This window comes from Rhinolophus hipposideros, assembly GCF_964194185.1.
Source record: "Rhinolophus hipposideros genome assembly, chromosome: 3".
Classification (NCBI taxonomy): Eukaryota; Metazoa; Chordata; class Mammalia; order Chiroptera; family Rhinolophidae; genus Rhinolophus; species Rhinolophus hipposideros.
Genome location: NC_138049.1, coordinates 29,745,933 through 29,773,715, shown reverse-complemented (window position 1 = coordinate 29,773,715; position 27,783 = coordinate 29,745,933). Strand labels below are relative to the sequence as shown.

Below are 27,783 nucleotides of genomic sequence, written 5' to 3'. Positions count from 1 at the left end.
TGCTTTTCCTTCAGCAAGGGCTTTCTTTGTCAGAAGGGCATTACGCTTCACCTCCAAATTTGGCTGACATTTTACTCATGAGATTCATCACCTTTGGGTTGCTCTGATATTTTGACATATTTGCAGGGTTCTGGGCCACATCCTGGAAGGCCACCATAACTTCTGGATCCTGCATGGCTGCGAGAACCTCTGGATCCCTAAGAATTTCACTGAGCCCGGGCATTCCTGCCATTCCAGGCATTCCCCCAAGAAACCCACCTGGAAAAGAGCCATACCGCGCTCCTGATTGATTGTCATCTGGCTTCTTCCTCCCTCTGGGCTGCATCACGTTCTTCCCGAGCCTTCTTAACCGTGTCCATTCTTTCTTTGATCTCTCGCTCTTCACGTTTCCGCTCATACTTTCTCCGATGTTCTGTAATTTTCTGAGCCCTTGGTTGAACTTCTTTCAGCATTGCACTATCGTCAACATCATAATCCAGTTGACATGCAAGGGCAAGATCGTGGGCTGCTTCTTCCCAATGGCCCCGAAGTCTGTGTGCTTTCCCTCGCCACCTGTAGGGCTGAGCTGAATCAGGGTTTATTTCAATAGCTCTGTCACAGTCCCAGATGGCAGCATTTGGCTTCTGTAATTAGATGAAGACACTGGCTCCCTTGGCAGACAGATGGCCAAGCGAGGATTCAGCTTGATGGCATCTGTGAACAAGTCAATGGCTCTCTGTAGGTCACCATCATTTAGGGCATCAATGGCAGCCACTTTTTTTTTTTTTATCATTTGCCTGATCCATCATCTCTTCGGTTATCTCTACATGTTCATCTCCCATTTCTTGATGTGCATCAGTATCTGCTTCAACCACACCATTGTCAATTTCTAGATCACTTCCCTCATTGGATGGTTCATCTGTCTTTATGTTTTCCTCCACCTTCTGACTATATGCTTTTTCTTCCTTGATATTTTCTTCTGATTTAGTTTTATGAATGGCAGATGGTATTTTACCCCCCAGGCTCTCCACCCACTCCCTCAGGAAGTGCATTTCCTAGGTGTGCAGAACGCTCGGATCCTGCTAACACATTTTCACGAACGTCTGAAGCTCGCTCACTTTGCAGGGGGGGTTCATGGTCGGAAAGAGGCAGGAGGCGGCGGGCGTGGCTGAGCCTGCAGCCCGATTCCAGGCCTGGGCACTAGCTCGGCGTGACGGTGACTGTGTGGAAGGGGGTTGTCTTGCCTTTCTGTGGTGTTAGATTGATCAGTGGTTTCCCATCTTGTCATCTGATGTGTCCACTATTAAAGTGCCTGTCAGCTTTCCATCTAGTGGATTTTTCATTGATGATCTTTGGCTTGATCCATACTCCATTAAGGATTTTAAATTGATGATAGTTTAACTCTATCCTTTTGCATTTATTAGCTGAAAATTTCTATGAAGAACTTTTCCTTAGGTAACTGATTTCCTCTATGACTATTTGGTTATAAGGAAAGACAGGGTAAATGCTTGATTTTTTTTTTTTTTATCATCAGATTTTTAGAATAATAGTTCTTTAGACTCCTCCAAAAGTGACCTGAATGTTTGGTTTTAATTTTTCTTTTGAGTATTACTTTGAACTGATGTATTTAAACTTACTTGATGTACTTCATACCATTGAAGGTATTATTCTATTTGATGCTCAAATAGTCCCATCTTTGGCCAGTGCAGGGGACTTTCCGATTGGGTCGTGAGACCTTCTGACGTGTTCCCCAGAGTCTTGGAATTTCCATGCTTCTCTGGTACATTTTGTGCCTCAGACCTAGAATCAGCTATGTCTCCAAGGATTGGCCAGATTTTTAAGTTCTCACATATAGAAATGAAGCGACATGATGGAAGCATGCTTGTTGGAAGACTAGTTTTTGGGTCAGTGCTCTTTTCACTCTCTAGTGCCACCTCTATGAGACTGAAACTGACATTAGTTGTTGCCTTGACAACAGCCCTTCCATTTTTCCTTTTGTAGATAACTTTTTTCACATAGGTAAAATAGGATAACTGCCAGATATTCACTATCCCAGCTTCCTGTGCTGCTTGGCTTTAGCCCTGTGTCCTGATTTTGGACAATGAGATATAAGAGGAAGGATGCTGGGAACTTAAATTTAGACTCTGTTTGTAATTTTACTTTAAAAAATGCGTGTTTTGCTTTTGAAATTTTTCCCCAATATTATATTTAATTAAAAAAACTGTTAAGAATGTTCTTCATTTTCCATATTCATAAAGGTATGAGTGGTCTGGATGATGCAATACAATGGATAGCTTATATATCATCTCAGTTTCTTTTTGGAGCCCCTTAAATAATCTTAGCAGATATAGATTTATATCCCTAATTATGTTTGGGTAGTATCTAATAATTATAATAACTCAGAATAGTGCATATTTTATACCAGGAAGTAATCTAAGAGCTTTCAGGTATTAATTAACTCAATCTTCAAAATGACCCTATTATTATTATCCTCAAATTACAGGGCAAGGAACTGAAATAAAGAGAGTTCATGTGATTTATCTAAGATCACACAGCTAGTAGGTGGGGGAGCCAGGATTCCGCCCACACACACTGGTTCCAGACTATATTAAGATTGGTTTCCATTTCTAGACTCCCAATTTACTAAGAGCAGATGGAGGTGGGTTAGAAATGTATTTAGAAGTCCATTAAAAATATATGTAGTCCTTCATTAGCATATTTTGTGGCTTCTGTTTAAAATTAGTATATGTAGTTGTGTTACTCTGATCAGATGTGGAACCTTTTTTTAGATACCTAAAATTATAAGCAGCTCATCAACATATTGACTTGATTTTCCATATTAAAAAAATTGCATGGGAAATAAAACTCAGTGACATCATATGAGGCAATGCAGACAATGCTCACAATATGGATGAGAACGCTGCAAACTATTTCTTAGCTGTAGAGTTCATAAAGTTCCAACAAGCTCACATGTATGAAGAAGCTAATAATAATTTATATTTCAAATATGTATTCTCTGTGAAGACATCATTTTAGCCACATTAATAATGTAGTAGTGAAATAGCTGCACCAACACACCAGATAATTTTGTCTTAATTCATAATGATACAGTCAGACTTATTACCCAGGTCACTTTGCTCTTAATTTACCTTTATCTTCTAGGTCTCACAAATATATGTTAGTCCTGGAAATAAAGCATGTCTTTTTCTACAAACCCCTAGTTTCAAATTTTAAATATACTTTACTGTTTTTCGTAGAAGTTAGCATTAAAATACTATTTGTGACATTCATTTAAAAATTGTTTACTAGTGATATTTCAAAGAGCAACAGAATAAGGACGATTATTTCTCTTTGGTTTTGTGTGTAATAGTAACTCCTTGTGCAGAACTGCAGTAGAGTAGCAGTTTGATCCAGTAGAAAGGATGCTGGAAGAAATCCAGTAGAAATGGTTACTATCACACTTGACTGTCACGTTGAGCAGTTTTGAAAAGTTTTTCTGCTCTTCTATTGCATCGCATGTAATGTAAGAAGTTCAGTAAGGTCAGGGTCGTGTAGGCAGGCGCACATGAATTATGCTATTGGTTAAGCTTGGATCTTCCCCACGGTGCTTCTCAAGACATATTGTGTACAGGTGGTCACTGTGGTTGATTCGAGATGATCCAAAGATGAAACCAATCTCATGGGATTGAATGGAAGGTGAGGTGATTCCTCTCTCCCACTCCTTTGCAAAATCAAGCCTCAGAAAATATTTTTGTTTTTGCAAAGTCTCCATGCGGCAGTCTGTTTTGAACAGTAAGCTACTGTTCAAGAAGATACAGCCTGAAAACTCAATTAATGGTAGTTTTGCATGCATATGGAAACTTCTGATCTGTAAAAAAGGAGAGAATGGTATTTACACTGATTTGGTAATCATTTCTGGGCTTAGCTTTGTAATTAGAATTGTGGGTATTGGTAAGTGAGTCTGTCAAAGATGACTTTAAAAAGAAATGTGTTAAGTGCTTCTCAAATGATCTATGGTCCAGGACCTGTTTTGTTTTTTAAAAATTTCCGATTTTCTGCCAACTGATTCTTTTGTAAAAAAACCCACCAAAACCAAAACCAAAACAAAAAACAATAAAAAATGAATTATTAGAAAAATGATGTAAAAAATGACCAACAGAATAGAAATAAAAATTCAATAGACAAAATTACTTTGCCTAATTTTTATGAAAGTTTCTAAAGCTGTCTCTTAATTTTTTCAACAAATAATTTGTGGTGTGACGTTGGCCCCAAACCAAACTTTGAGTGGCACTGCTGCAAATGGTTGTATTATTGTAGGAGTCACAAATATACATCTACATGATGGGTGGAAAAATAACCTTTTGTAGTATCATGAAAACTGGCATGGAGGAGAGAATGGTTGTTAGTGAAGTTTTAGATCAGAGGTTAGTACTCTGGCTAGCTATCTGCTTTTTAAATAAGGTTTTACTGGAACATAGCTATACCTATTCATCTGTGTTTTGTCTACAACAGACTTGGGTATTTTTGACTGAGACCAGATGATCTGAAAAGCCTAAAATATATACTGTGATATTCTTTAAAGAAGAGTTTTCCAACTCTTTCAATTTGAAAATGACAATTATGAATGATTGCTACTATGCAGTGCTTGTTTCTTGTTTTTCCCTAACTACATTATCTTTGTTTTAATGCATTAGATATATTATTATTTGACTTTTTTCCTCTAGTCACCGATGTACGTCAAATAAATTTGGAGAGAAGTGAAGAAAATGAATGTTTCAGTAAAGATCAAATAAAGAAGAGGAAAAAAAAGCACAAAGACTATCAACCCAACTATTTCCTGTCGATTCCGATCACCAACAAAGAGGTGCTATTTTTTTTAAAAAAATGTTTTTGCTGTAAAATTATAAATTACGTGTAAACTACACTAAATGCTGGTAAGCTCATTTGCTCTCAGTTTTTGAGAGTCTTTGGTGGCATGTTAGCTGGGCCATGCAGAGATGTGTCTGTTTTAAAAAGGGAATATATTTTTTAAATAATTTTGAAAATATTATTTAAACAATCATATTTAAAACATAATTTTGCAAAACCCACTTGAAAAAGTATTACCAGATGGCATGTCAAGATGCTTTCTAACCATTTTGTTCACCACAACAGAGGAGCCTTTCAGAAGCTGAGAGCAGTGACCAGGTAGAAAAAGAGAATTCTGAAGTCTGCTGGGAAAGTCAACTGGGATTTCTTGCTTTTTAGTCTTGTTTATGATGATTGCAACATAATTTGTTTTAAAATTACTTATTATTGTATCAACTTAATATTTCATGACAGACTTAGTAGAAATCTATTAAACATCTGAAAATTAATGTGGTATGAGTAATAGGAAATCAGATCAGCCAATTAGCCCACACTAAGAAACCATTCCTAATATGTGGCTGAGAGAGAAAACTACAGTATAATTAAATGGGCTAGGGCAGTGAGGTGGGAACTGAAATGCCTCAGCAAAGAACACTTCTCTTGAAAACTGACTGCTTTCACATCTTGGCCCAATTTAAGAGCTCCATCTGAATTGCTGTTTGATTGTGAGTGATAATCTCTTTACCAGGCACATTTTCAAGTTGCTCTCCCCTTATGTAACGAAAATGTTTCTAGGGAATGCTAATGAATTTTTAAAAATCAAATCAAACAAAACTGAAGTCAAAGAAATAAATATCAAAAGAAAAAAAGAATCTTTTGAGGCATTCTAGGAAATATCTAGTCTGTGAGATATAGTTTAGCCAGGGTAAGAAGATACATAAAAAGACAAGTTGTATTACCTAGCAGTACAAGATTTTAGAATTCGATGCAGTAAAGAATCATATTTTGATTTTACTAGAACACACTGGTGGGTTGTAAAATAACTGTAAATAGTCCTTAAAAGTGTTTAGTTGATACAAACTTTAATGTAACCAACAAGTATATATTGTATTAAAAATAGTTGTGAGTTATTTGGATAGGTTTTCTTTGAAATGTAGGATCAAGTGTACATACGGGAATTAGAAGAGAGCAGGAAGTCAAAGCTGCTTAACAGAGCAGTGCCTAAAGAAACTGAATGTGAAACAGGACAAATGACTTCCCCAAAGACATATGATTTCTGATTGTAAGAGACTCCAGGTCCCTTATTTTGATTTGTTGCTTAGAGATTGTTCCAGTACAGAGTGGATCAGTATACACTTCCATAAGTTGCTTAACTAGGCCCTTCATTTTATCTTCTCCCTTCATGTTTCTATTCTTGGCTCTCATTATAACCTGCCCCACACCTCCTAGCTTTGCCCTGGCTTCTCACCTCTTTCAGTGAAGACTGGTGGGGTGATATGATGTGGTGGGCAGGGCAGGTGGCAAAGGGACCTAAGAGGAACAAGGGAAGAGAAAATTCTGTCTTTCCACCACTTAGTTCAGGATTTGGGCCACAAAGGTGAGAGTCGGGAGGGGATGAGAGAAAATCCTGTGTAAGTTAATCTTTCTTTTTCACCCTGTAAACAGGTGTAGTCTTTGTCTCTGCTTCTCAACTTCTTGAAAGTTGTATGGAAAGTGGGAAGGATACATATACAGGCTTTGGTGTTCGACAAATCAGCTGGGTCACAAACTCCTCTATGGGTATAGATGAGGTTCCCTAATTTCTGTAGTTTCAGTTTCTTCCAGGTGTAAAATGGAGGTGATAATGATTATTTTCTAAACCCAACTTTGGATATGTCACCTTCCTGCTTATATTCCCATTGACATTAGGATAAAGGCAAAGTCTTTACTATATTCTGAAAAGTTCTACATGGTCTAGCCTTCTCCATTTCAGCCCCTGTTCCTTCTGCTTGAGCCCCTCTGGCCTTCCCAAAACTTGCCTCTGCCCCCTGGAAAGCCTTCTTTTCTCTGGCTGGGAGTTTTCTTTCTTCTCTTGGTTTTGTTAATGCCAAAATCTCAGCTCAAGCCTCTCCCCTGTGACCACCCTGACTAGGTCATCCCCCCTCCCTGTCCCCACCCAGCAGGGGGGGCAAAACAACTTTTATAGCTTTCTTTTTGTCATTTGTCATCCTTTCATTTGACATTTGTTAGTTTGTCTTCCTCACAGTTTTTCAGCTCATTCCCATTATCTAGAACTGTGCTTGGCCAAGAGTAGATGTACAAAATACTGTCATTTCAGGGGCAAAGATGTGTTTCTGGAATACTAAGTTATGGACCATTTATAAATAATAAATACAATGTTACAAATGCTGGTTTCATAATATGGGTTCCATAGCAGTTGTTTATCTTGCAGGAGGTAGGGTGACTTGTACTCCTGGGGAATAGGTTTCAAAAGCAAATAACTTAATGTTTTCTTCTCAAGAGACTTGTTTGTATGTAAACAGAAAACTACATACAAATATAGGGAGGAGAGGTACGAATGGGATATTAGGAGATACATTTTATATCTTTGTATGAGCACCTTTTTTGTTTGCTTGTTTTCAATATCTAATGATAACTTTCTTTTTAAACTACTTATGAGCTCTTGTGGGAAGGCCTGGGAAAAGAAGCAGCATTTATAACATTGTTTCAATGGGAGATTCTATTCCAAGTTTCAATTAAGTGACCTGCAAACAAGCTTTTGGAAGCTAGCACACTCACAATGAGTTGTTCTACTTTTGGCCTCTACTTGTTGGCATCTAGTTTTAAAGAAAAAAGTATCCAGACTTACATGGATCTTTGATTTTTAAAGCTGTTTTTAGACGTTTTGAATTCTTTATTAATGGAAGATCATGATTTCATATTAAAAAAAATAGAATTGGAAAATAAATTAGAATGGCTGCATAAAAATATCCTAATTGCAAGTATGTGAAAGTATGTTTTTCCATTACTTGCAATTATACATTAGTTAAAAAGTGAAAATAGACAAGAAAAAATGCAGTTATGAAAAAATCTTAAATATTTCTTAAATGGCCTGTTTATGTGTTCTCTTGTTAGAAATAATAATATAAGGTAAATCAGCACTGAAAAAACTATAAGGGAACAATCAGGAGCTGATTGAAATTAGGAGTGTTTTTTGTAAGTTTTTTTATACTAATGGAAAAATATGATTCTTTAGGGGGTTTAAAAGGCAATTGTTACATTCTATCTTTCATCATTTAGTAATGTGAAAAATTGCTGATTTTAGGAAAATATGAAAGTAGATTTGTGCATTCAGTTTCTGGGAAATGTAATTGTGAAAGCATTTGATACCGTCACATGTGTTAAGCACTTGGTAGATAAAATACTCCTCCTATTTGAGGATATTTTTTTAGTTTTACTCTAGTTATTACTATATTATCAATTTTCCAAGTTCTTTCCATAGTTGTAGACGAACAAGAAAAATAAGAGTATTTGGCTTTGAAGAAAAGTTAGGTAGCAAATTATAAAAAGATGAGGTCAGACATTTTTCTAATGTGCACTACAGTGTAACATGCTCACCAACTTTAAGGCATTTTCTTTGAACTCATATATTCTTTGAGTCAATTGGAAAGCTTAAAAGAGAAAAATAAATTTTCTCACTGAATTATTTTTGGGCATATAGTATATGGCTTAGTGGTGAGATTTAGTAGATGGGTGTCTGATTTATTCTCTAAACACAAATAAATTATTCAGTCAATGAAATATTTAAGAATTTAATAAAGCTTTTATTTTTAAAAGTTTCTTTCAATTTATTTAATATGACTCTAAAGTATTAGATTTTTTAAATGTGTGTTGTGCAATACTGCCAATGACTGAGGATTATGGTGCAAGATAGGTTTAATGGCGTTACGGAATTTTAAATAGTAGCTATAAAAATTCATTTCCTTTGGCCTTTAATGACTTCGGTACTTTTTTTAATGGCATACAGCGAAGACTCTGAAGTATATTTCTTTTTATCTTTTAAGAATGTAATTAGGAATAAAAAGCATTTAAAAATCTTAAGTTGATACCAAGAAATACATAAATTCATCTGGTGCATCAAAGTATAATTAGAAATATATTATTTGATTAGATTAACTTTAGAATTTTCATAGGTTTGAGGTTAATCCTGCATTATAAGTACTGTGTGACTTCAGAGAAATAGTCTTCAAAGTGTTTTACAGTTCGTAATTAGCAACTTTATAAGCTAATAGATAATTCAAAGATATGGATGGTCTAAAACTATTTTACCATGTAGGATGTTACACTAAGATGCTGAATATCCAAATAGAGGGAATTTTTGGAGCATTGTCTTGACGTTATATGTAATTAGTATTTGAATTTAGAATGAAAATTAAGTCTTTATGAAAATACAGATACTGTACCCATGAGATGCAAGTAGCAAACCAACGACTGTGACAACCAAAATGTGTCCAGGTATTGACAAGTGTCCCCTGGGAGGCAAAATTGCCCAGGGTAGAGAACCGCTGATTTTAATAAAATTGGCACTGTTACATACCTTATATTAGGCAATGGTATAGAGGTCACAAAATAGTTTGCTACGTAGCTTGTCTGCTGTGATCTTCAACACAACACTGTAAGTTTGGCGATGCACATTTTATTATTCCTATTTTACAACTGGAGAAACCAAGACTCAGTGAGACTAGGTGATCGCACCTTGGGTTAAAAATCCAGGATTTCTGAAGCAGGTTCAGCACCCTTACTTTGGAGCACTCCGTATTATGTAATAAAGTTCTAATCCTGAGCCACTTTTTCATTATCCATTAAATCAATTACCATTGGTACCAGCTCAGATTTGAGGATGTAATTATACTGTTTCAAGGTGTGACAGTTTTAAATACTCATTTCCTTGACACAGGGCGAGGCCCTTTCCATATGAACCTGGACCCTTTTGAGCTGTTTTGGTATTCTTCCCCAAAGTCCAATCTTAGTACTTCATTGCACTGGGAAAAAACTCTAAATTTGAAATTTAAAATCATTGCAGAGTAATACAGATTTACACTACAGAGTTTTTTTGAGAGTGATAGTGTGTTCCATTACAGAGTATCCAGTAAGATTTCCTAAAAATCTTTAAATGTCTTTTTCCCCTCAGTGTTTCATTTCTTAGTTCCGTACCAACATCTTTATCCCTCTCCTTGTTTCCTCTTGAAAACAAATTCCTTGTAACTCATACTCCATTGCTCTCCAGCTGCTTCTCCTCCTCCTCACCTCTCCTGATCTTTTCTTCTAGGTCCTTCCTTCATTTTTTTTCATGCATTGCAATTTATCTTTTTCCCAAGTTCCTTTGGGTTTTGGATATGTGATCTCGAAGTAATTTTTTTAATCATGTGTTTTCAAATGTTAACAGAGATAATAGGAATGTCTACCTCGTAGAATTGAAGAGAGGCTTCAGTGAACGAATAATGTATGTAAAATGCTTACTGTAGTACCTAGAACCTAGTGGCACACAATAAAGGTTAGTTGCTGCTGTCAGTTCAATATTATTTTTATTAGTACTCAGCACTGTGGTGAGGTAGCAGGGTAGAAGAATTAGGTATTGCCCTTGAGACATTTACAATTTAGTAAAAAAATTTAGTAAAATTTTAGTAAAAATGTAGTACGTTTTATCTCTGTAGAGTAGAGGAAACTGACCATAAGATCTCTGTGGACGATTGTCTTACAAGCGTTTTCTTTATCAAGCTGTCAGTGTTCTTTCCTTGGGTGTCATAGAAGTGACATAGTACGTTAGGTGTTACCATGTAAATTCCTACCAGAAAAACACAGGTTGTTTCTTGTGTTGCTCTCTTCCAGACTGCAAGGAACAGGGAAAGGCTGAGGTTATTTTGGGTGTAAAGATACATCAGAAGTCAGATCCCCGGACAGCATCTCGTGATTTGCCCAATCACATTCTCAGATAATGGGAACGTTGTTCAGGATAAAACAGCCGTTCCAGTATTAGAACAGTCTGCTGTGCTCCTGATTCTGTGTTTTCTTATTTCTGCTGTCTTTTTATGGACTCTGCTTCCATTGCCAGCCCCGCTCCCCCCTTTCCTTTTCTCTCTAATTCTGCTGCCTCAGGGCTCCTGTGTTCTTTTCTTTAAGTATTGCTCAGTTTGCTATTTCATATTCAAACTATTTTCCATTCAACTAGAATTGGATGTAACTGGAAATGGAGAAGGGAAGAGGTATCATTCCTCTCCTTGTTCAGAGGAGGTAGTGAGCGGGGAAGGCTGATGAGGGAGCAAAGGTTTCGCTTGGCTGGAGACCGTGACTGCTTTTCTAACATATGCATTTGGACCTCTTTGCAACTCTCTCTCCATGGGGATGCCCCTCCTCACGTGTTTGGGAAAATGACAGTAGTCATTCCTGTTGAAATTATGGCTGTCCTAAAACATCTTCAAGGTCGTGAAGGATGGGTTCTCAGACGCATTCACTAGGAGCCAACTAAATATTACGTGTCACAGAAATGGACTGTGGACTGTTGTCTGCGGGTTTCACCTTTCTGTGGCAAGAATAAAACTACTTTTTAGGAAAGATCATATTTATAGTAAGTCATACTGTATATTCAAGGACAAGTTTCTGAAAAGACGCATGGCCATTGAAAGTTTTTCTACTCAACTAGTGATCCAGTCTATAAAATAAGGGTGTTAGACTTAATGCTCTTTAAGATAGATCGGCATTGTATGATTTCTAAAACTTATACACCCTCTTAAGCTTTGCAAGTCATCAGGATATTTGAGAACAAGTAGACAATTAAGTATTGTTTGGTTGAAAAATCTTGACATTTCTAATTTTGGTTGCTTATTTTTCTTCTCGATTTACATTTTGCCGTAAGGAAATTTTGCTCACCTAATCTCTGTTTTGTGTGCATGTATGTGTGTCTGATTAGGTTACAAGAGGAATTAAGATCCTGCAAAATGCGATAATACAACAAGATAAGCGAATGTCCAAGGCAATGACCAATGATGGTTCCTTTCATGTTACCCTGCTAGTGATGCACTTGTTAAATGATGATGAAATAAACATGTGAGTAATGTGTCTTTGAATATTGTTTCTCAAATTATTGCTTTAATATGAGTAAACATACCAGAACCCAAGAAGGCATTTAAATTCTAAAGTAGTCTTTGTTATAATTTATTCCAGTGGTCAACGCACAGAATTAGCTGTGTAAATATTCTTTCTAATCTAGACTTTTAAGATATGTTTTTGTTACCAAATGGTGGCCCTTGATTACACAGTTGTTTTGCCCATGTTAACTACGTAAGCACTTTGGAGTCTGATCGTTTAGGTTAAGGTTCTAGGTAAAGACTCTGGAACGATGGCACAGCCACCTCTTACTAGCTGTTTGATTGCAGCAAATTCTTTATTTTTTAAGTAAATGGAGAAAATAATAGTACTAGTACATGTAACAGTTCTTAGTATAGGGTCTGGTACATAGTAGGCACTCGATATTGTTAGTGATTAGAGCTGCCATTCCACTAGGTCAGTGTACAATTTAGTTTTACCTCACTCATTCTTAGAGTACCTGTACACCTCGCACCCGATGCCACAGTGGTGCCATGAAGGTTGAGTAGAAGTCATTGTCGTTTTCCAGCCTGGAGTGGAGAAACCTTGCTCTGCCCCCAATTCTCTGGGATACTCTGTCCGTGTCATCATCACTCCTTTCGTGTTTCCTCTGCATAGCCCTCTGGATTAAGCTCAAGCTTAAGCTCTCTGGAAAACCAAAGCCAGAATGGATTGAAGTTTACTTCTGTTTTCTACCCTGAAATATAGTCTCCTGAGTGAATAAAGAACAAGGCTTGAATTAGGAAGAGGATGAAGAAAAGGGAAAGTAAAAGGGAGAAAACAATAAATTAGTAACTCAAAATATATATTATGATTTTTGTAGTTATGTCTTTTATCGAGTAGAACCTCGTGTCATTAGGCATTAGTCTTCTGATCCACCTACCCCAACTAGATCTACCCAAGAGCAGGTCTTGTGCCCTGTGAAATGGCAGAGGTCTGGCTCACTTTAGCTGTTCACTTCACCGGTCAGAAGAAAAAGTAACTATTCTGATGCTCTTAAAAGAAAAGGAGCCACAGCAGATGTGACACAAGAGGATGAAAGCCTGAGAGGAGTGCCCTGTGTATGTTAGAATGGTGTATTAGGGTTCTTCAGAGAAACAGAACCAAAAGGACTGTATGTCTAGATGGATATTTAGATATATTGATATCTTTATATCTCTGTGTCTGTATATCTATATATTTATATCTATATATCCTTCTACATGAGAGATTTATTTTCAGAAATTAGCTCAGGTCATTGTGGGGGCTGGCAAGTCTGGAATCAACAAGGCAATCTAATGGGGCAGGCTGGGGACTCAGGGAAGAGTTGATGTTACACTCTCAAGTTCAAAGGCAGTCTCGAAGCAGAATTCCTTCTTCCTTGGAGGATGCTGCCTTGCCTTAATTTCAAATATCAGTACAATCTTTGGCTCTAAATTCCAGTTTCAGAATTCTGTTTTCTCGATGTGTATACTTTTTATTCATTTTACCATAAATAAGTCTTTTTTGGTTTTTTGTTTTGTTTGGCTTTTCACTTGGTGGAATGATTTTATTTAGTTAGATACTTTTATCTATCTATCTATCTATCTATCTATCTATCTATCTATCTATCTATCTATCTATCTCTATCTATCTATCTATCTATCTATCTATCTATCTATCTAGTGAATTTCTCAACTTATAACTTTATGTTGTGCTTTAATTTGGTGGTAGAAACAGGATGCCTCCATCAAATATTTGAAAAACTTCATAAAATGTTGATACACTTTAATGCAAATTAAAAAAAAATGGTTTTATCTGAATTCATTCACATTGTTTCATAAACTTTCTCTCTGTTCAGATGTGTGTTGCAGGTTTACTTCCTTTTGGAACTAAATCCCATAATAATAAATCCACATTAAAAATTAACTCCTAAATTTGTAGCTATTTGATTTCTGTTTTTGTAGACTAAGACAAAGGTAGGGCTCTGGTGTTAGAATACTTGGGTCCAAATTTCAGATCTGCCACTTGCTATCTATTTATTTGTGTAAAATTTTATTAAATTTATTGAGGTGACATTGATTATATTATATAGGTTTCTAGTCTACAATTCTATAATACATTATCTATATATTGCATTGTGTGTTCACCACCTGAAGTCAAATCTCCTTCTATCACCGTATATTTCACCCCCTTACCCTTTTCTACCATTTTCCTCTGGTAACCATTCTACTGTTTTCTGTGTCTATTAGTTTTTTTTTTTTTTTGTATATTTGTCTTGTTGCTTTCAGTTTTATAGCCCACATATGAGTGAAGTCATGATTTTTGACTTTTCCCATCTGACTTATTTCATTTAGCATGATAGTCTCAAGATCTATCCATGTTGTTGCAAATGGCAGTATTTTCTCTTTTCTTATGGCTGAGAAGCATTCCATTCTTTATATGTACGATATCTTCTTCATCCAATCAACTATCACAGGATACTTCAGTTATTTCCATGTCTTGACCACTATGAATAATGCTAAAGGATAGCTTTGCTCTATATATTATTCATGGCTGGTAATTTCTCTCTTTCAATAGTTTGAATATTTGATTCCACTCCCTCCTAGCTTGTAAACTTTCTATTTAAAAGTCTGATGATAATCTAATGGGATTTCCTTTGTAGGTTCTTTTCCCTGGCTGCCTTGAGAATTCTTTGTCATTAATTTTTGACAGTTTTAGTATACTATACCTTGGGGAAGGACTTTTTGGATTGAGATAATTAGGTGTTCTGCTTGCTTCTTGGATTTGAGGATCCAGCTCTTTGATGGTTTTGGGAAGTTTTTGTCAACTACCTGTTTCAATAATCTCTCTGTTCCCTTTGTCCTCTATTCTCCTTCTGGTATACCCATCCTTATATTGGTCTTTCTGACAGAGTCAGATAGTTCTTGTAGTTCCTTCACTTTTCTAATTCTCAAGTCTCTCTCTTTCTCCATCTACATCATTTCTAGATTTCTGTCTTTGGTATCACTAATTCTTTGTTCCAGCTGATGAGATCATTTTCTAAGCTCACTAGTTCATTTTTCATCTCTTTTATTGAGTTCTTCAGCACCAGAATTTTTTATTTTTTTTAAGTTTCAATCTCTGGCAAAGTACTTCTTTTGTTTATTGATTTTATTTCTGGGTTCATTAAAGTGCTTATCTGAGTTTTCTTGTATCTTGTTGAGTTTTTTTCAGAACTGTAATCTTGAATTTCTGTCATTTAAATCACATATTTCCATATTTTTAAATTTATTAATCTGGAGATTTTTCAGTTTTTTTCTGAGCTGCCTTGTACCTTGGTTAGCCATGGTATTTGATAGATTATGTCTCTGCCTAGGCTTTTATAGGAATGAAATCTTTTTTTTTTTTTTTAATGTCACTTCTCTATTTAGTAGGTTAATAAAAAGAGGACTTTCTTCTGTTTTCCAGTAGGTGGTGTTGCAGCACAAGCTTTTTATTTTCTCTTGCACTGCTCCAGCTTCTGGGGAAAGTCCTTTCATAAACTGCTCTTAAAAAGCTATTCTGTTTAAAAGAATTTGAAAGTTATTGATACTTACCGTAGACACTATGACTCCTTCTCACTCTGTGATTGATGACATCTCATCAGGACAAATTTATTGATTTACGTTACTAGAGAACTGAAAAACTGCCCTGAGTTGAGATCATCCCTATTTCTTTAAAGAAAAATGGGATATAGAATTCACTCTCTGAAAAGGTCTCTGAAAAGCCCTAACATTTAGCATGGCTTACTTTAGTATATAGTTACTTTTAAAATTAGTATCTTGAATTCCCCTAATTTATGATAGATGAGCCAGAAGTGGCTGCTGTGTTTTTACAAGCTTTAACTCGTAGCACACAGCGAAGGACAGTGCTGCAGTAGGAATGTGTACACTGTCCTTTTGGATGAATATAAATACAGTCAGGAAAGATTGGATTTAGGTTTTTGAATTTGGAGGTATAATGAGGATTGACATTTCCAGAACTAGTTTAAGTATTGGACATTATGTTATGACACAGAATTGAGTCTCAGTATGGAAGCCACATATGATGATTCATTAAAAACTTTATATAAAACTAATTTGAAGATATGAAAGATCTAGAAAAATACCTAAATTTCTTTTCACACATTTGACATGTAAATTACTGGTCAACAAATCACTGATCAAGACAATTTAATTTAATGGTGGCTCACCAGAAGGTTTTTTTTAAATCCCTTTCCTAATGTAAAAAAAAACACACACACAAAATACCCTTATTTCTTTTTTGAGTAATTGCTGCCCTCTAGTGAGATTTAATTTTTTTTCTCATAATAAAGTACCTGTACCAAAAGCCTTTTTAAGATGGAAATAACTGATCCTAATTTATAAAATATTCCAAACCTAGTAATGTCTAATTCATTAATAGAGTGAACATTTGTTTTTATAAAGACACATGAAGAACTTGAAACAGAATAGCCCTGTAATGACTTAGGCTAAACAGATACAACAAACTAGCAACAAACGTAATTGCAGTTGGCAAACATAAAGTTGTATTTTTATTGAATCCAAGTATAGTAAATTATTATAGAGACTTATATTTTAAGAGATAATGTATATTAAGTTTTAGTAGAGTGCCTCACAAAAATAAAACTACTGTATAAGTATTAGTACTATTAACAAGAATCTAGAGCTTTCCACATTATTTAATGTATGCTCTTGTAGATATCAGGTTTTTTTGGACTATATTATCAGTATTTTTTTTTGAAATGTCCATGCAGTTTTTCCTTTGTTAAAGACTTGGTGAAGTATGAAATAACATCTTCTTTCATGTTTTTAATACAATATAAATTATAATTAGGTAAAGATTTAATTCAGTTCTCCCATAGTTTTTGTTTAAAAATTAATATTAGTTTTATTTTAATCATATAGATTACATTTTGAAAGTATTTTATGCTTTAAAATAATTAATACAAATATCAAAATTTTATCTTTCTAAAGCTGATTATTTCTTGTTTGCTTTTTAAATATTTTATTACTTAATGTGTTAACTGAAAAATGTATTATCTCTTGCCAGTGGTATTGATGCTCTTTTGGAATTAAAGCCATGCATAGAAGAAATCCTGCAAGGAAAATATTTGACTTTGCCCTTTCAAGGGATTGACACTTTTGAAAATCAGGTTGGATTTGTGAAGCTGGGAGAAGGAGATCACATAAACTCACTTTTGGAGATAGCAGGTAAAAAGAAACAACAACACACTCATATGAAATCTCATCTGTTGAACAGCAAATTTTCCCCCAATTTTTGTAATAGAGATTTGCCATCTCTTAACTTTGGGAAGCCAGTCAACCTCACTTTATAAGTGAGCTGCTTCAGCATTTGCTTGTGTAGGTAAATAGCTAAAGAAAAGGCCTGAAAAGTTATCTTTTTTTTTTAATTAAATTTATTGGGGTGACAATTGTTAGTAAATTTACATAGATTTCAGGTGTACAATTCTGTATTACATCATCTATAAATCCCATTGTGTGTTCACCACCCAGAGTCAGTTCTCCTTCTATCACCATATATTTGATCCCCCTTACCCTCATCACCCACCCCCCACCCCCTTACCTTCTGGTAACCACTAAATTATTGTCTGTGTCTATGAGTTTTTCTTTCTCATTTGTTTGTCTTGTTCTTTTGTTGTTTTTGGTTTATATACCACATATCAGTGAAATCATAGGGTTCTCTGCTTTTTCTGTCTGACTTATTTCACTTAGCATTATACTCTCAAGATCCATCCATGTTGTCACAAATGCTCCTATATCATCTTTACTTAACGCCGAATAGTATTCCATTGTGTATATATACAACTTCTTTATCCATTCATCTATCGAAGGACATTTTGGTTGTTTCCATGTCTTGGCCACCGTAAACAAAGCTGCAATGAACGTTGGAGTACACGTGTCTTTATAGAGAAATGTTTTCAGATTTTTGGGGTAGATACCCAGAAGAGCGATTGCTGGGTCATATGGTAATTCTATTCATAATTTCTTGAGGAACCTCCACAGTGCCTTCCATAGCGGCTGCACCAGTCTGCATTCCCACCAACAGTGTATGAGGGTTCCTTTTTCTCCACAGCCTCTCCAACACTTGTTACTTTTTGTCTTGTTGATGATAGCCATTCTGACTGGGGTGAGGTGATATCTCATTGTGGTTTTTATTTGCATTTCTTTGATGATTAGTGATGTTGAGCATTTTTTCATATGTCTATTTGCCATTTGTATATCCTCTTTGGATAAATGTCTCTTCAGGTCGTCTGCCCATTTTTCAATTGGGTTGTTTGTTTTTTTGTTGTTGAGTTTCATGAGTTCCTTGTATATTTTGGATATTAGCCCCATATCAGAGACACTGTTTGCAAAAATCTTCTCCCATTCAGTTGGTTGCCTCATTATTTTGTCAACTGAAAAGTTATCTTGATTCTTCTGAGGAATATTTTGATTCTGGGCTGTTTGGAAGGGATGGGCTTAGCTTAAGTATTTGTTAGGACTGTCCTAATTGTAAGTCTGAAGGATCTTAGTGTTAACATGACATTTGACATGTAGTTGGCATTTAATAAACATTTAATGAATGAATAAGAATCACCAGTTGCCCATTCAGAGGCTTGTGGGGACTGTCAGCCCTATTTCGGAGTCAGTAGATGTCAGTTGAGTCAGTAGCATTTTCCTCTCTGCTACTTTTTTTCCCCTTCTGTGTAGGTACTATTTAAGCAAAAGGTCCGTTGATGATGGTACAAGGTCTCACATCCATTGGAGACACTTTCCTTTGTGCAGCACAACTTAAAGTGTGAGGGAAGTAGCAGAAAATTGCACAACCTGGATGAGTAACTTTTGAGTTGATCCAGAGATCACAGGTTGGGTGTTAGTCTGCAAACTGAAAACTAGTTTTGCTTTCATTTTCTTTCATATCACGTTAAGTCATTTTATGTCATCTCATTTCAGTAGTACTTGGTTCATAACACTCTTATCATTGGTCCATGCTTGGTCTCCCTTCCCCCCCACATCTATCTGTCTGTCTGTCCGTCCGTCCGTCCGTCCATCCATCTATCTTAAATTAATACCACAATCACCTGGGAATCCATTACCCAAAATGAAAGCTAGGACCTTGGTAGTGATCTAGCCATATTGTTCTTTTCATTAATCCCATCTTTAGCCTTCCTTCATTTAAGCTAGCCATCATCCTGAAGTCAGTGTTCATTTCCTTGTATTCTCTCAAAGTAAATGTCTTTTTAATTCATAGTTAACTGTCTCAAAAGATCACATACAACAGCTATCCTTTTTATAAGGTTAACTTATAAGGTTACTCTCTTTTACTTAATATTATATTGTTTTTATGCAGTTTTATATTTGCCCATCTAAAAATGCACTTCTTTTGTGGGGTAAGAAGGGCATGAAGATGAGGTTTCATTTCATTGTTGGTTAAGTTTTCCTTTTGTGGAGCAAAACTTATATAAACAAACAAACATGCAAACAATTAAACAATATTTATGAATCAAGTAGGACTTAAAATCATTGGCCAAGGAGAAGGCAACTCTAACAATTTTCGTGGCAATGCATTTGGTTACTGATGGCCCCAGTTAACAAACTCAATTTGTTCTTTCTGACTGCTGGAGAAAATGTTAGATATAGGTCTATTTTTTAAAAAAAACTATTTTAATCCTCATTTTATTTTATTATTATTTTTTAAATTTTATTGGGGAATATTTGGGAACAGTGTGTTTCTCCAGGGCCCATCAGCTCCAAGTCCTTCAATCTAGTTGTGGAGGGCGCAGCTCAGCTCCAAGTCCAGTTGCCATTTTCAGTCTTTAGTTGTAGGGGGCGCAGCCCACCATCCCATGTGGGAATTGAACCAGCAAACGTGTTGTTGAGAGCTCGCACTCCAACCAACTGAGGCACCCGGCTGCCCCTAGCTGTAGGTCTTTTCTTTTACAATTTAAATATCTCTGAATTCAAGAAACATTTTTAATTTGTCATTTATTCATGGCTCTTTTAAATAATCAAATTAGTGCTTTCAACATTAAAAATTCCATCCATTCTTAGCAAATAATCTCACAAAGGCAGTTTCCAATATTGATAAAAGATCCATTGTGTGCTGAGGAATGTGAAATCTCTCCAGCTTTAGTATGACTATGAACCCAAGGGTGCTGGTCTGTCATTTAGAAAAGGCCACTGCCCCTGTAATTCTTGTTTTGATGCCAGAGACTGTTGCTTTAAAACATATATGCTTTTCCAAAAATTTAAACAAAACAGTACCAAAAAATGAAAATAGAGGTAGAACAGCACTCTGTCCCCCTCCTATAATCACTGTTTCTTATACTTGCTTTTAATCTTTTTTGTGTATATTGGACTGTTGCTTTTGATTATAGTTTTTATAGACTTTTATAAGAACTCTAAATATTTGAATACGTATATGGAAAATTCTCATTGAAGTCTAGTTGGAACCTCCCTTTGTATAGTGGAGAATGTTAGAATGTTTAATGACAGAATTTTTGTCAGTATTTTACTACATTAGATTTAGTTTTAAAAGAATGTTTCAGGATTAGTATTGCTTTTGTTTAACCGTATCAGTAAAATAATGTAATATTTGATTTTGTGTCTTATTTTATAAATTATTTTTTCAAATGATATAGTCCAACTTTTAGAAGAATATATTCCATTGAGCAGCATACAAAGCTTTGTAATAAACTATGTGTATGTATATATCTATATATCTATATATCTATATATATAACCTATACAGGAATATTAAAATCTTATTTATTCAAAATAATGAAGGCAGAGTTAGTTTGACTTAATGGAAAGCAGGATAATTTTTAAATTAAATAAATTGGACTATTAAAGTATTGATAAAGAAGTTAAGTTTAAGTACATATTATGAAATAAAACTAACTTGAAAAATAGTTGAAAATTGTAATTCATGAATAGTCTGATTTACCTAATTTTCATAGTTTTAAAATTTACAAGTTAAAAGAAACAAAGTCTTGAAATACTACATCGTTGTTTTGAGGAAAAGACTGAATTTTAGACAGTAATATTTCAAGTTATTACTGCAAATTTGCAGGATAATGAGTAACTTAGAATTTTTAATGTGTAAAATTGAAGAAAGTTATTATACCTGTTGAACTAATAGAGTCTGAATTGACGAGCTTTTACAACATCAGTACTTGGATTATGCATCCAGATATGCTACTACTAACTTATTTTTGGTAGATGCTGGTGGGAAGAGACCAAGCTCATGTTTGTACACCATGTACATGTAGGTTTATGGTGGTAGCTGCTGGAGGCAGCGGGGATGGGGGTTGACGTCAGCGGTCCTGTGTCTCTGCTTCTTATTTTGACCTTGAGTGATCCTGTTTTTCCAGAATAAAACAGCGCCTTCTCCTTTCGTAGTTTACCCAGTAGCTCATAGAGCTAAGATGCTGAAAATGATGCATTTACATGGCATTTCTCCACATTTTCAATGATGAAATTGCACTGAAAAGCTTTTGCATAGAAATGAAGGTGTGATTTCATTCATTGTTTCTTTAGCAAACGGTATTAAGTATATTAGATTGAGAGATTGCTAACAATTTAGGCTACTGGAATGATAATAGTCCTTGCACATTTTTTTTTAAATGAAAAATGTGTGCTTGGTTAGCATAATAAAAGATTCTAAGTTCATTTATCTCATAAAAGTAAAAATAAAAGGTTTTAGGATATTCATTTGAATGTTACACTTCCTCTTATTTTGACTGTCATCTCCCCCAAACAATGGAGAGAATATGCCCTGTGTTTTCTGCTCCTTTTGTGGGGAATCTGGTTGCTGGTATCTCGGGCTTTTCTAGGCTGCTCTATTACTACATGAAGTCTTGGACTTCTAACTACCAAAGGCAGGTGGGCATTCCAGTAGCCTGCTGATCATCCCCCTCAATGGCCTGGACTAGGCGGTCTTCAGGGATACCAGAGCACCATAGCCACACTTCATTTAGAACTCAGCAGAGACCAGCTTTCCTCTCCAAGAAGGCTGTCTGAATCACAGCCCCGCACCATTGGGGACCATCAGAGCTCCCGTTGCATGGCCTGCCAGTGGTAGGTAATTTCAGTCCTTTGCTTTTTTGCCCCAACTCCTGGGCAAAATAAAGTCCAGATTCCTTGGTATGGCCCATGAGATCTTTCATGTTCTGGTCTCTTGCCTGCATCTTCTGTCTTATCATGTTCTCTCTCCTTGCCCACTATGCTCCAGTTACACGGTCTCCTTTCAGGTGCTGGAACTCAACACATTCTTTCGTGCCATAGAACTTTTGTGAATGCCTGAAGAGACCCTCAGTTTGGACCTTCTTATTCTCTAGCTCTCAAATGTCACCATCTCAGAGGGTCTTTCCCTGTCTCTTGTCCCCTGTAAAGAGAGAATCCGTTTCAGTAAGTTCTTTACAATTGTATGCAGTGTGTTTCCTTCACAGGTCTTATCACAGGTTGTAATTACATAATGGTCGATTTGTTTGACTGTCCGTTTTAGTAAATTGAGGGAAAGGACCATGACTGCTGTTTGACCGCTGTCTACCTAGTACCTTCTGTAACATGTGACACATAAAAAGTGTTAATCAGCATTTATCAAATGAGTGAGAAAATGAAGAAGCCGTAGTCACGTAGGTCACTCTCCTGCAAGCGTATGTTTCCCAGAGTCAGCAGCATCCTGCTCAGCGCCGCTCTGCTTCTGCTTGTTCTTTCTCTTGTCCCCTCCCCAACACCGCTCCAGCCGCTGGTCCAGAGTTCCCTTAACCTCTGCCCCACCCTCAACAGAGAAGACTGAGGCTGCGACCTGCTTCAGTCAATTTCCTGTACTAAGGAAACCTGTCTGCTACTGCATTTGCCTTTAAAAGTCCCGTATAGTTTTAGGAAAAGGAGTGTCTTTTATCTACTTAAGACTAATCTCTTCAGCTGTGTTCTTGACCTGATGCTCTTGCTCTACCAGTTGTTTCATCTCCTCTACTTCTCTATTTTCAACCTTCTCTCTTCTTCAGCTCATTTCCCCCAACTTGGTTAACTTGATAACACCTTTCCTGTCCCCAAACAAACAAGCCACAAAGTAAGAGCCTGAGAAATATTAATAGCAAGGAAAAACCGTATTGTTCCTTGATCTTGAATCTTCCACTAGTTTCTGCATTGTACCTCTCCTTCCCTTCCAAGCCACAATCTTTAAAAGAGTAGCTTATATCATTTGTCTCCAATTCTTTACCTGTGCTTACCTTCCTTTCTTTAACCTGCAACCATAGGTTACAACCTACTCCGCTACCATCCCACATCACAGGCCACTGATGGCTTTCTGATTTCTAGATCTAATGGATGCTTTAAATTTATTCATATGGCTGAGTACTCCTTTCTTTAAGTTCTCCTTTGGGCTACTGAGACACCACTTTCTTGGTTCTTTTTTTTACACTTTTCATAATATCTCTTCTTAGTTTGATTTAAAGGCTTATCTCTTTATTTCTTACGTGTTTGTATTTTCAGGATTCTGAACCTTACTCTTTACTACTTAACCTTGTTTCTGCTTTTGTATTTACTATCTTGATGAAGCTCTTCATTCTTCTAACAGAAACGTAAGCCAGAAATCTAGGTGCCATCCTAGAGCCCAGCTTCACTCATTTTAGCTATTCTGTCATCAAAAGCTGTAAATTTTCTGTCTTAAATGCCCCTCCCATTTATTACCTTCTTTCTACCCCTGTTGCCGTGCTTCCGTTCCAGCTCTTTTCATCTCATATTGCAGTCGTCTCCTTTCTCCAATCTGTCCCTGTGCTTCCAGAGTATTTTTCTAAAGCAGAAAATGAATCATTTTTATGCTTCCTCTTAAAAGATTTTATTATTCTCTGTCGGAGATTGGACAAAATCTATTCTTACTGTGACATTGAAGATGCTCAGCTCTTTGCCTGTTACCTGTCTACTTAGCCTATTTCTGGTGTTGCTGGATGTGTGAAACTACTTGCAGGTCCCTGATGCACTGTGCCATTTCACATAGTCATGACTTAGCTCACATTATTGCCTTCTCATTGAATACCATTGTAGTCCTCACATGATCGAAGAGCAGTCACTGATTTTTTAAAAATTTATTTTGAATTGTAGCAAAATACGTATAACAAAATTTACCATTGTACCCATTTTTAAGTGTACAGTTCAGTAGTGTTGTATATTCACATTGTTGTATAACTAATCTCCAGAAACTTTGTCATCTTGCAAAACTGAAACTCTAGTCATTAAACAGCAATTGTTCACTCCCCCCTCCGCTGAACTCCTGACAACCACCATTCTACTTTCTGTCCCTATTAATTGGACTACTGTAAATACCTCATCTAAGTGCAATCATAAAGTCTTTTTGTGATTGGCTTATTTCGCTTAGCATAAGCAAGTAGTGTGTCTCAGTATTTCCTTCGTTTTAAAAGACTGAATAATATTTCATTGTATGTATATACTACCCTTTGTTTATTCATTCATCCATTGATGGACACTTATGCTATTTTCACTTTCTAGTTATTGTGAATACTGTTGCTGTGAACATAGGTATACAAATATCTCTTCGAGTCCCGACTTTCAGCTCTTTTGGGAATATACCTAGAAATGGAATAGCTGTATCATATGGCGTTGTTTTTTTTAGTTTTTTGAGGAACTGCCATACTGTTTTCCATAGTGGCTGTACCATTGACATTCCTAACTACAGTAGAAAAGTGTTCCAGTTTCTCTACATCCTGGTCAGCACTGGGTATTTTCTTTTTCTTTTCTTTCATTCTTTTTCGATAGTAGGCATTCTAATGGATGTGAAGTAATATCTTATTGTGGTTTTGATTTGGATTTCTGTAATGATTAGTGACGTTGAGCAACTTTTCCTGTGCTTTTTGGCCATTTTTATGTCATCTTTGGAGAAATGTCTGAGTCCTTTGCTCATTTTTTTAACCAGGTTGTTTTTTTAACTTTAATTTTTAAGTTGTAGGAATTCTTTATATACTCTGGATATTAACTTCTTATTAGATATATGATTTACAAATATTATCTTCCATTCTATTTGCTTTCCATTCAATTGCTTATGTCCCTTAATGCACAATTTTGTTTCTTTTTTAAAGGATTTATGAATTTTGTATATTTAAAAATATGTGAATGCAGTTTATTAGCTTAATATTTATGAATCTTGTACTAATCATGAATAATCTTATGGTAAATGGTGCATTTGAAAACATTCAGAACTTATAATGTCATTTATTTAAATAGAAGGTATTTCTTTTCTTCCAACTTTAATTTTTAACTTTTTTTTTATTTATTGGGGTGACATTTCTTAGTAAAATTACATAGATTTCAGGTGTACAATTCTGTATTACATCATCTATAAATCCCATTGTCTGTTCACCACCCAGAATCAGTTCTCCTTCCGTCATCATATATTTGATCCCCCTTACCCTCATCTTCCACCCCCCCATCCCCCTTACCTTCTGGTAATCACTAAACTATTGCCTGTGTCTATGAGTTTTTGTTTCTCTTGTTCTTTTGTTGTTTTGGTTTATATACCACATATCAGTGAAATCATATGGTTCTCTGCTTTTTCTGTCTGACTTATTTCACTTAGCATTATACTCTCACGTTTTAATTTTAACTTTTCCAGAAGTTTTTTAAATTTAGTCAATTTATTTACTTTTACTTTTGTTGCCTATACTTTTCTTGTCATATCCAAGAAATCATTGTCGAATCCAATGTCATGAAGTTATGTTTTCTTCTATGAGTTTTATAGTTTTAGCTCTTACGTTTAGTTTAGTCTTTGATCCATTTTGAGCTAATTTTGTGTATGGTATAAAGTAAGCCTTTTGCCTGTGGATATCCAGTTTTACCAACATTGTTTGTTGAAAAGGTTGTACTTTCCTCATGGAATGGTCTTGGCACCCTTGTCAAAAACCATTTGACCATATACCTGAGAGTTTATTTCTGGCTCTTTATTCTGTTTCATTGGTCTATACGTTAGTCTTTATGCCAGTACCACAGTTTTGATTACTGTAGCTTTGTATTGAATTTTGAAACCAGGAAACGTGAGACTTCCAACTTTGTTTTTTCTATCAAGAGTTTTTAGCTATTTGGGGTCACTTGAGATTCCAAATGAATTTTAGGATGCTTTTTCTATTTCTGCCCAAAACACCATTGGAATATTGATAGGGATTGCATTAAATCTGTACATCATTTTGGGTAGTATTGACATCTTAGCAGTATCAAGTCTTCCAGTTCATGAACATGAGATGTCTTTCCATTTATAATATTTGTGACTTCTTTAGTTTTTTTCAGTACCATTTTATAGTTTTCAATTTATAAGTTTTTCCCCTCCTCGTTTAAGATTATATTCCTCAGTATTTTATCATTTTGGTACTATTGTAAATGTACTTGTTTGCTTAATTTCTTTTTCAAATTGTATCACTGATCTCTTATAAGACTCATCTGGTTTGACTTCCAAAATAAAGGCTTTTCCGATCTTCAAAATAGAAATAACCATTTTCTTCTCTAATCTCCCATATAGGTGGATATCTATTGTAAAACCACATTGCATTTGGTTGTTTAGAAATCTATTTTTCTTAACTAGAGTAAAAGCTCTTTGATGGGATCTTTCATTTTTGTGTTCCCAAAGCCTGCTACATAGCAGAGGTTCAATAAATATTTTTCAACAGATAATATAAACGAATGAAAAAAATGTAGATATAAGCATAAGATTCTAATTGAAAGAACATTAAACCTTAGGTAGTCTCCCTTTCCTCATTTATATTCTTTTCTAAATCTTTGCATCAGAATAAAATCCAGTCCTGGTGTCTAGAATCCTCTGTGGATGATGTATTAGAGTTTGAATCAGCTGGTTTTTAGGATAAGAAAAGGGACCTGAGAGATCACTTATGGCCTCATCACTTTTACAGTCAGGATTAAATGACCTGTCCAAGGACACAAGCTGAATAATAGGAGAACTGGGCCAATGTTATAATACTCAGTCTGGTTCTTTTTCTCAACTGCACTGGAATGAATATGATTCCTCTGGCCTCAAGATGTAATTTTAAAGACTTGCTTTTAAGAGTGAAAGACTTTAAAGTTCTATGACAGTTTTACACAGCAATCAATTGGAAATATCTGTTTAAAATGAGTATAAAAATTCTAAATTAGAGTTGGTTTCAACATTATGCCAGCCTTTTTTGTTGAAACAAAATAATTCAAATGACTTACTAGAACCATTTAAAATGAGATAGTTTAAGCTGCATATGGAACTAAGAATCCTTTAAATAGTAATAACATAGGAATGACAAAAACAGTTGTATGGTTTTTATTTCTTTATAGCTATAGATGGCTGAAAAGCGATTCTAAAATTTTATTGAGATTTTTCATATTATATTTGACATAATGTTATTATAGCTTACAGTGATATTAGAAAGCATCTCCGAACTGGAAAGCACAGAAAGAAGTTATCACCTCCTGTTGTATGGTGTATTGTTTAATCACAAATCAGCCGTTTTGAAGCTAGAGTATAACTTATTATTTCCATTCCATCCATATGCTGAACTAGAATGTATAAATTTAAGAATATATTAGGACCACCTAATTTACAGCTGCTTTGAATACCTCGATAAAAAATAAACCTCATTCTGATTATTCTCAAGCTATGCATCATGCCATCATATAAAGATCCTTGACAATTTTAGAAAAAGGGAGAAATGGCAAAAGGGAAAAAAGGAGAAAAAAATATTTGCTTGCAAGAAAGTATACATGATTAAAAATACATGATTTTATTATCTGTTGCAATTTACTTTGAGACAACTTTTAGCAATTTCTTCACATTTTAGGTATATATTTTTATTACATG

At 35.4% G+C, this 27,783-nt stretch overlaps 1 protein-coding gene and 1 pseudogene across 4 annotated transcripts in view; one reads left to right on the top strand and one right to left on the bottom strand.

Annotated features, from left to right (window-relative positions):
* Positions 1–27,783, top strand: part of AKAP7 (A-kinase anchoring protein 7) — a 110,675-nt gene that overhangs the window by 16,399 nt on the left and 66,493 nt on the right. For all 3 annotated transcript variants that reach the window (XM_081045234.1, XM_081045236.1, XM_081045235.1), the window contains exons 3-5: positions 4,704–4,843; positions 11,774–11,910; positions 16,981–17,141. In XM_081045234.1, the coding sequence (XP_080901360.1) occupies positions 4,704–4,843; positions 11,774–11,910; positions 16,981–17,141 (438 nt within the window). The remainder of the gene's footprint in view (positions 1–4,703; positions 4,844–11,773; positions 11,911–16,980; positions 17,142–27,783) is intronic.
* Positions 41–1,115, bottom strand: LOC308490808 (hsc70-interacting protein-like; annotated as a pseudogene). Its single transcript has one exon. The product of its transcript is annotated as a hsc70-interacting protein-like (transcript).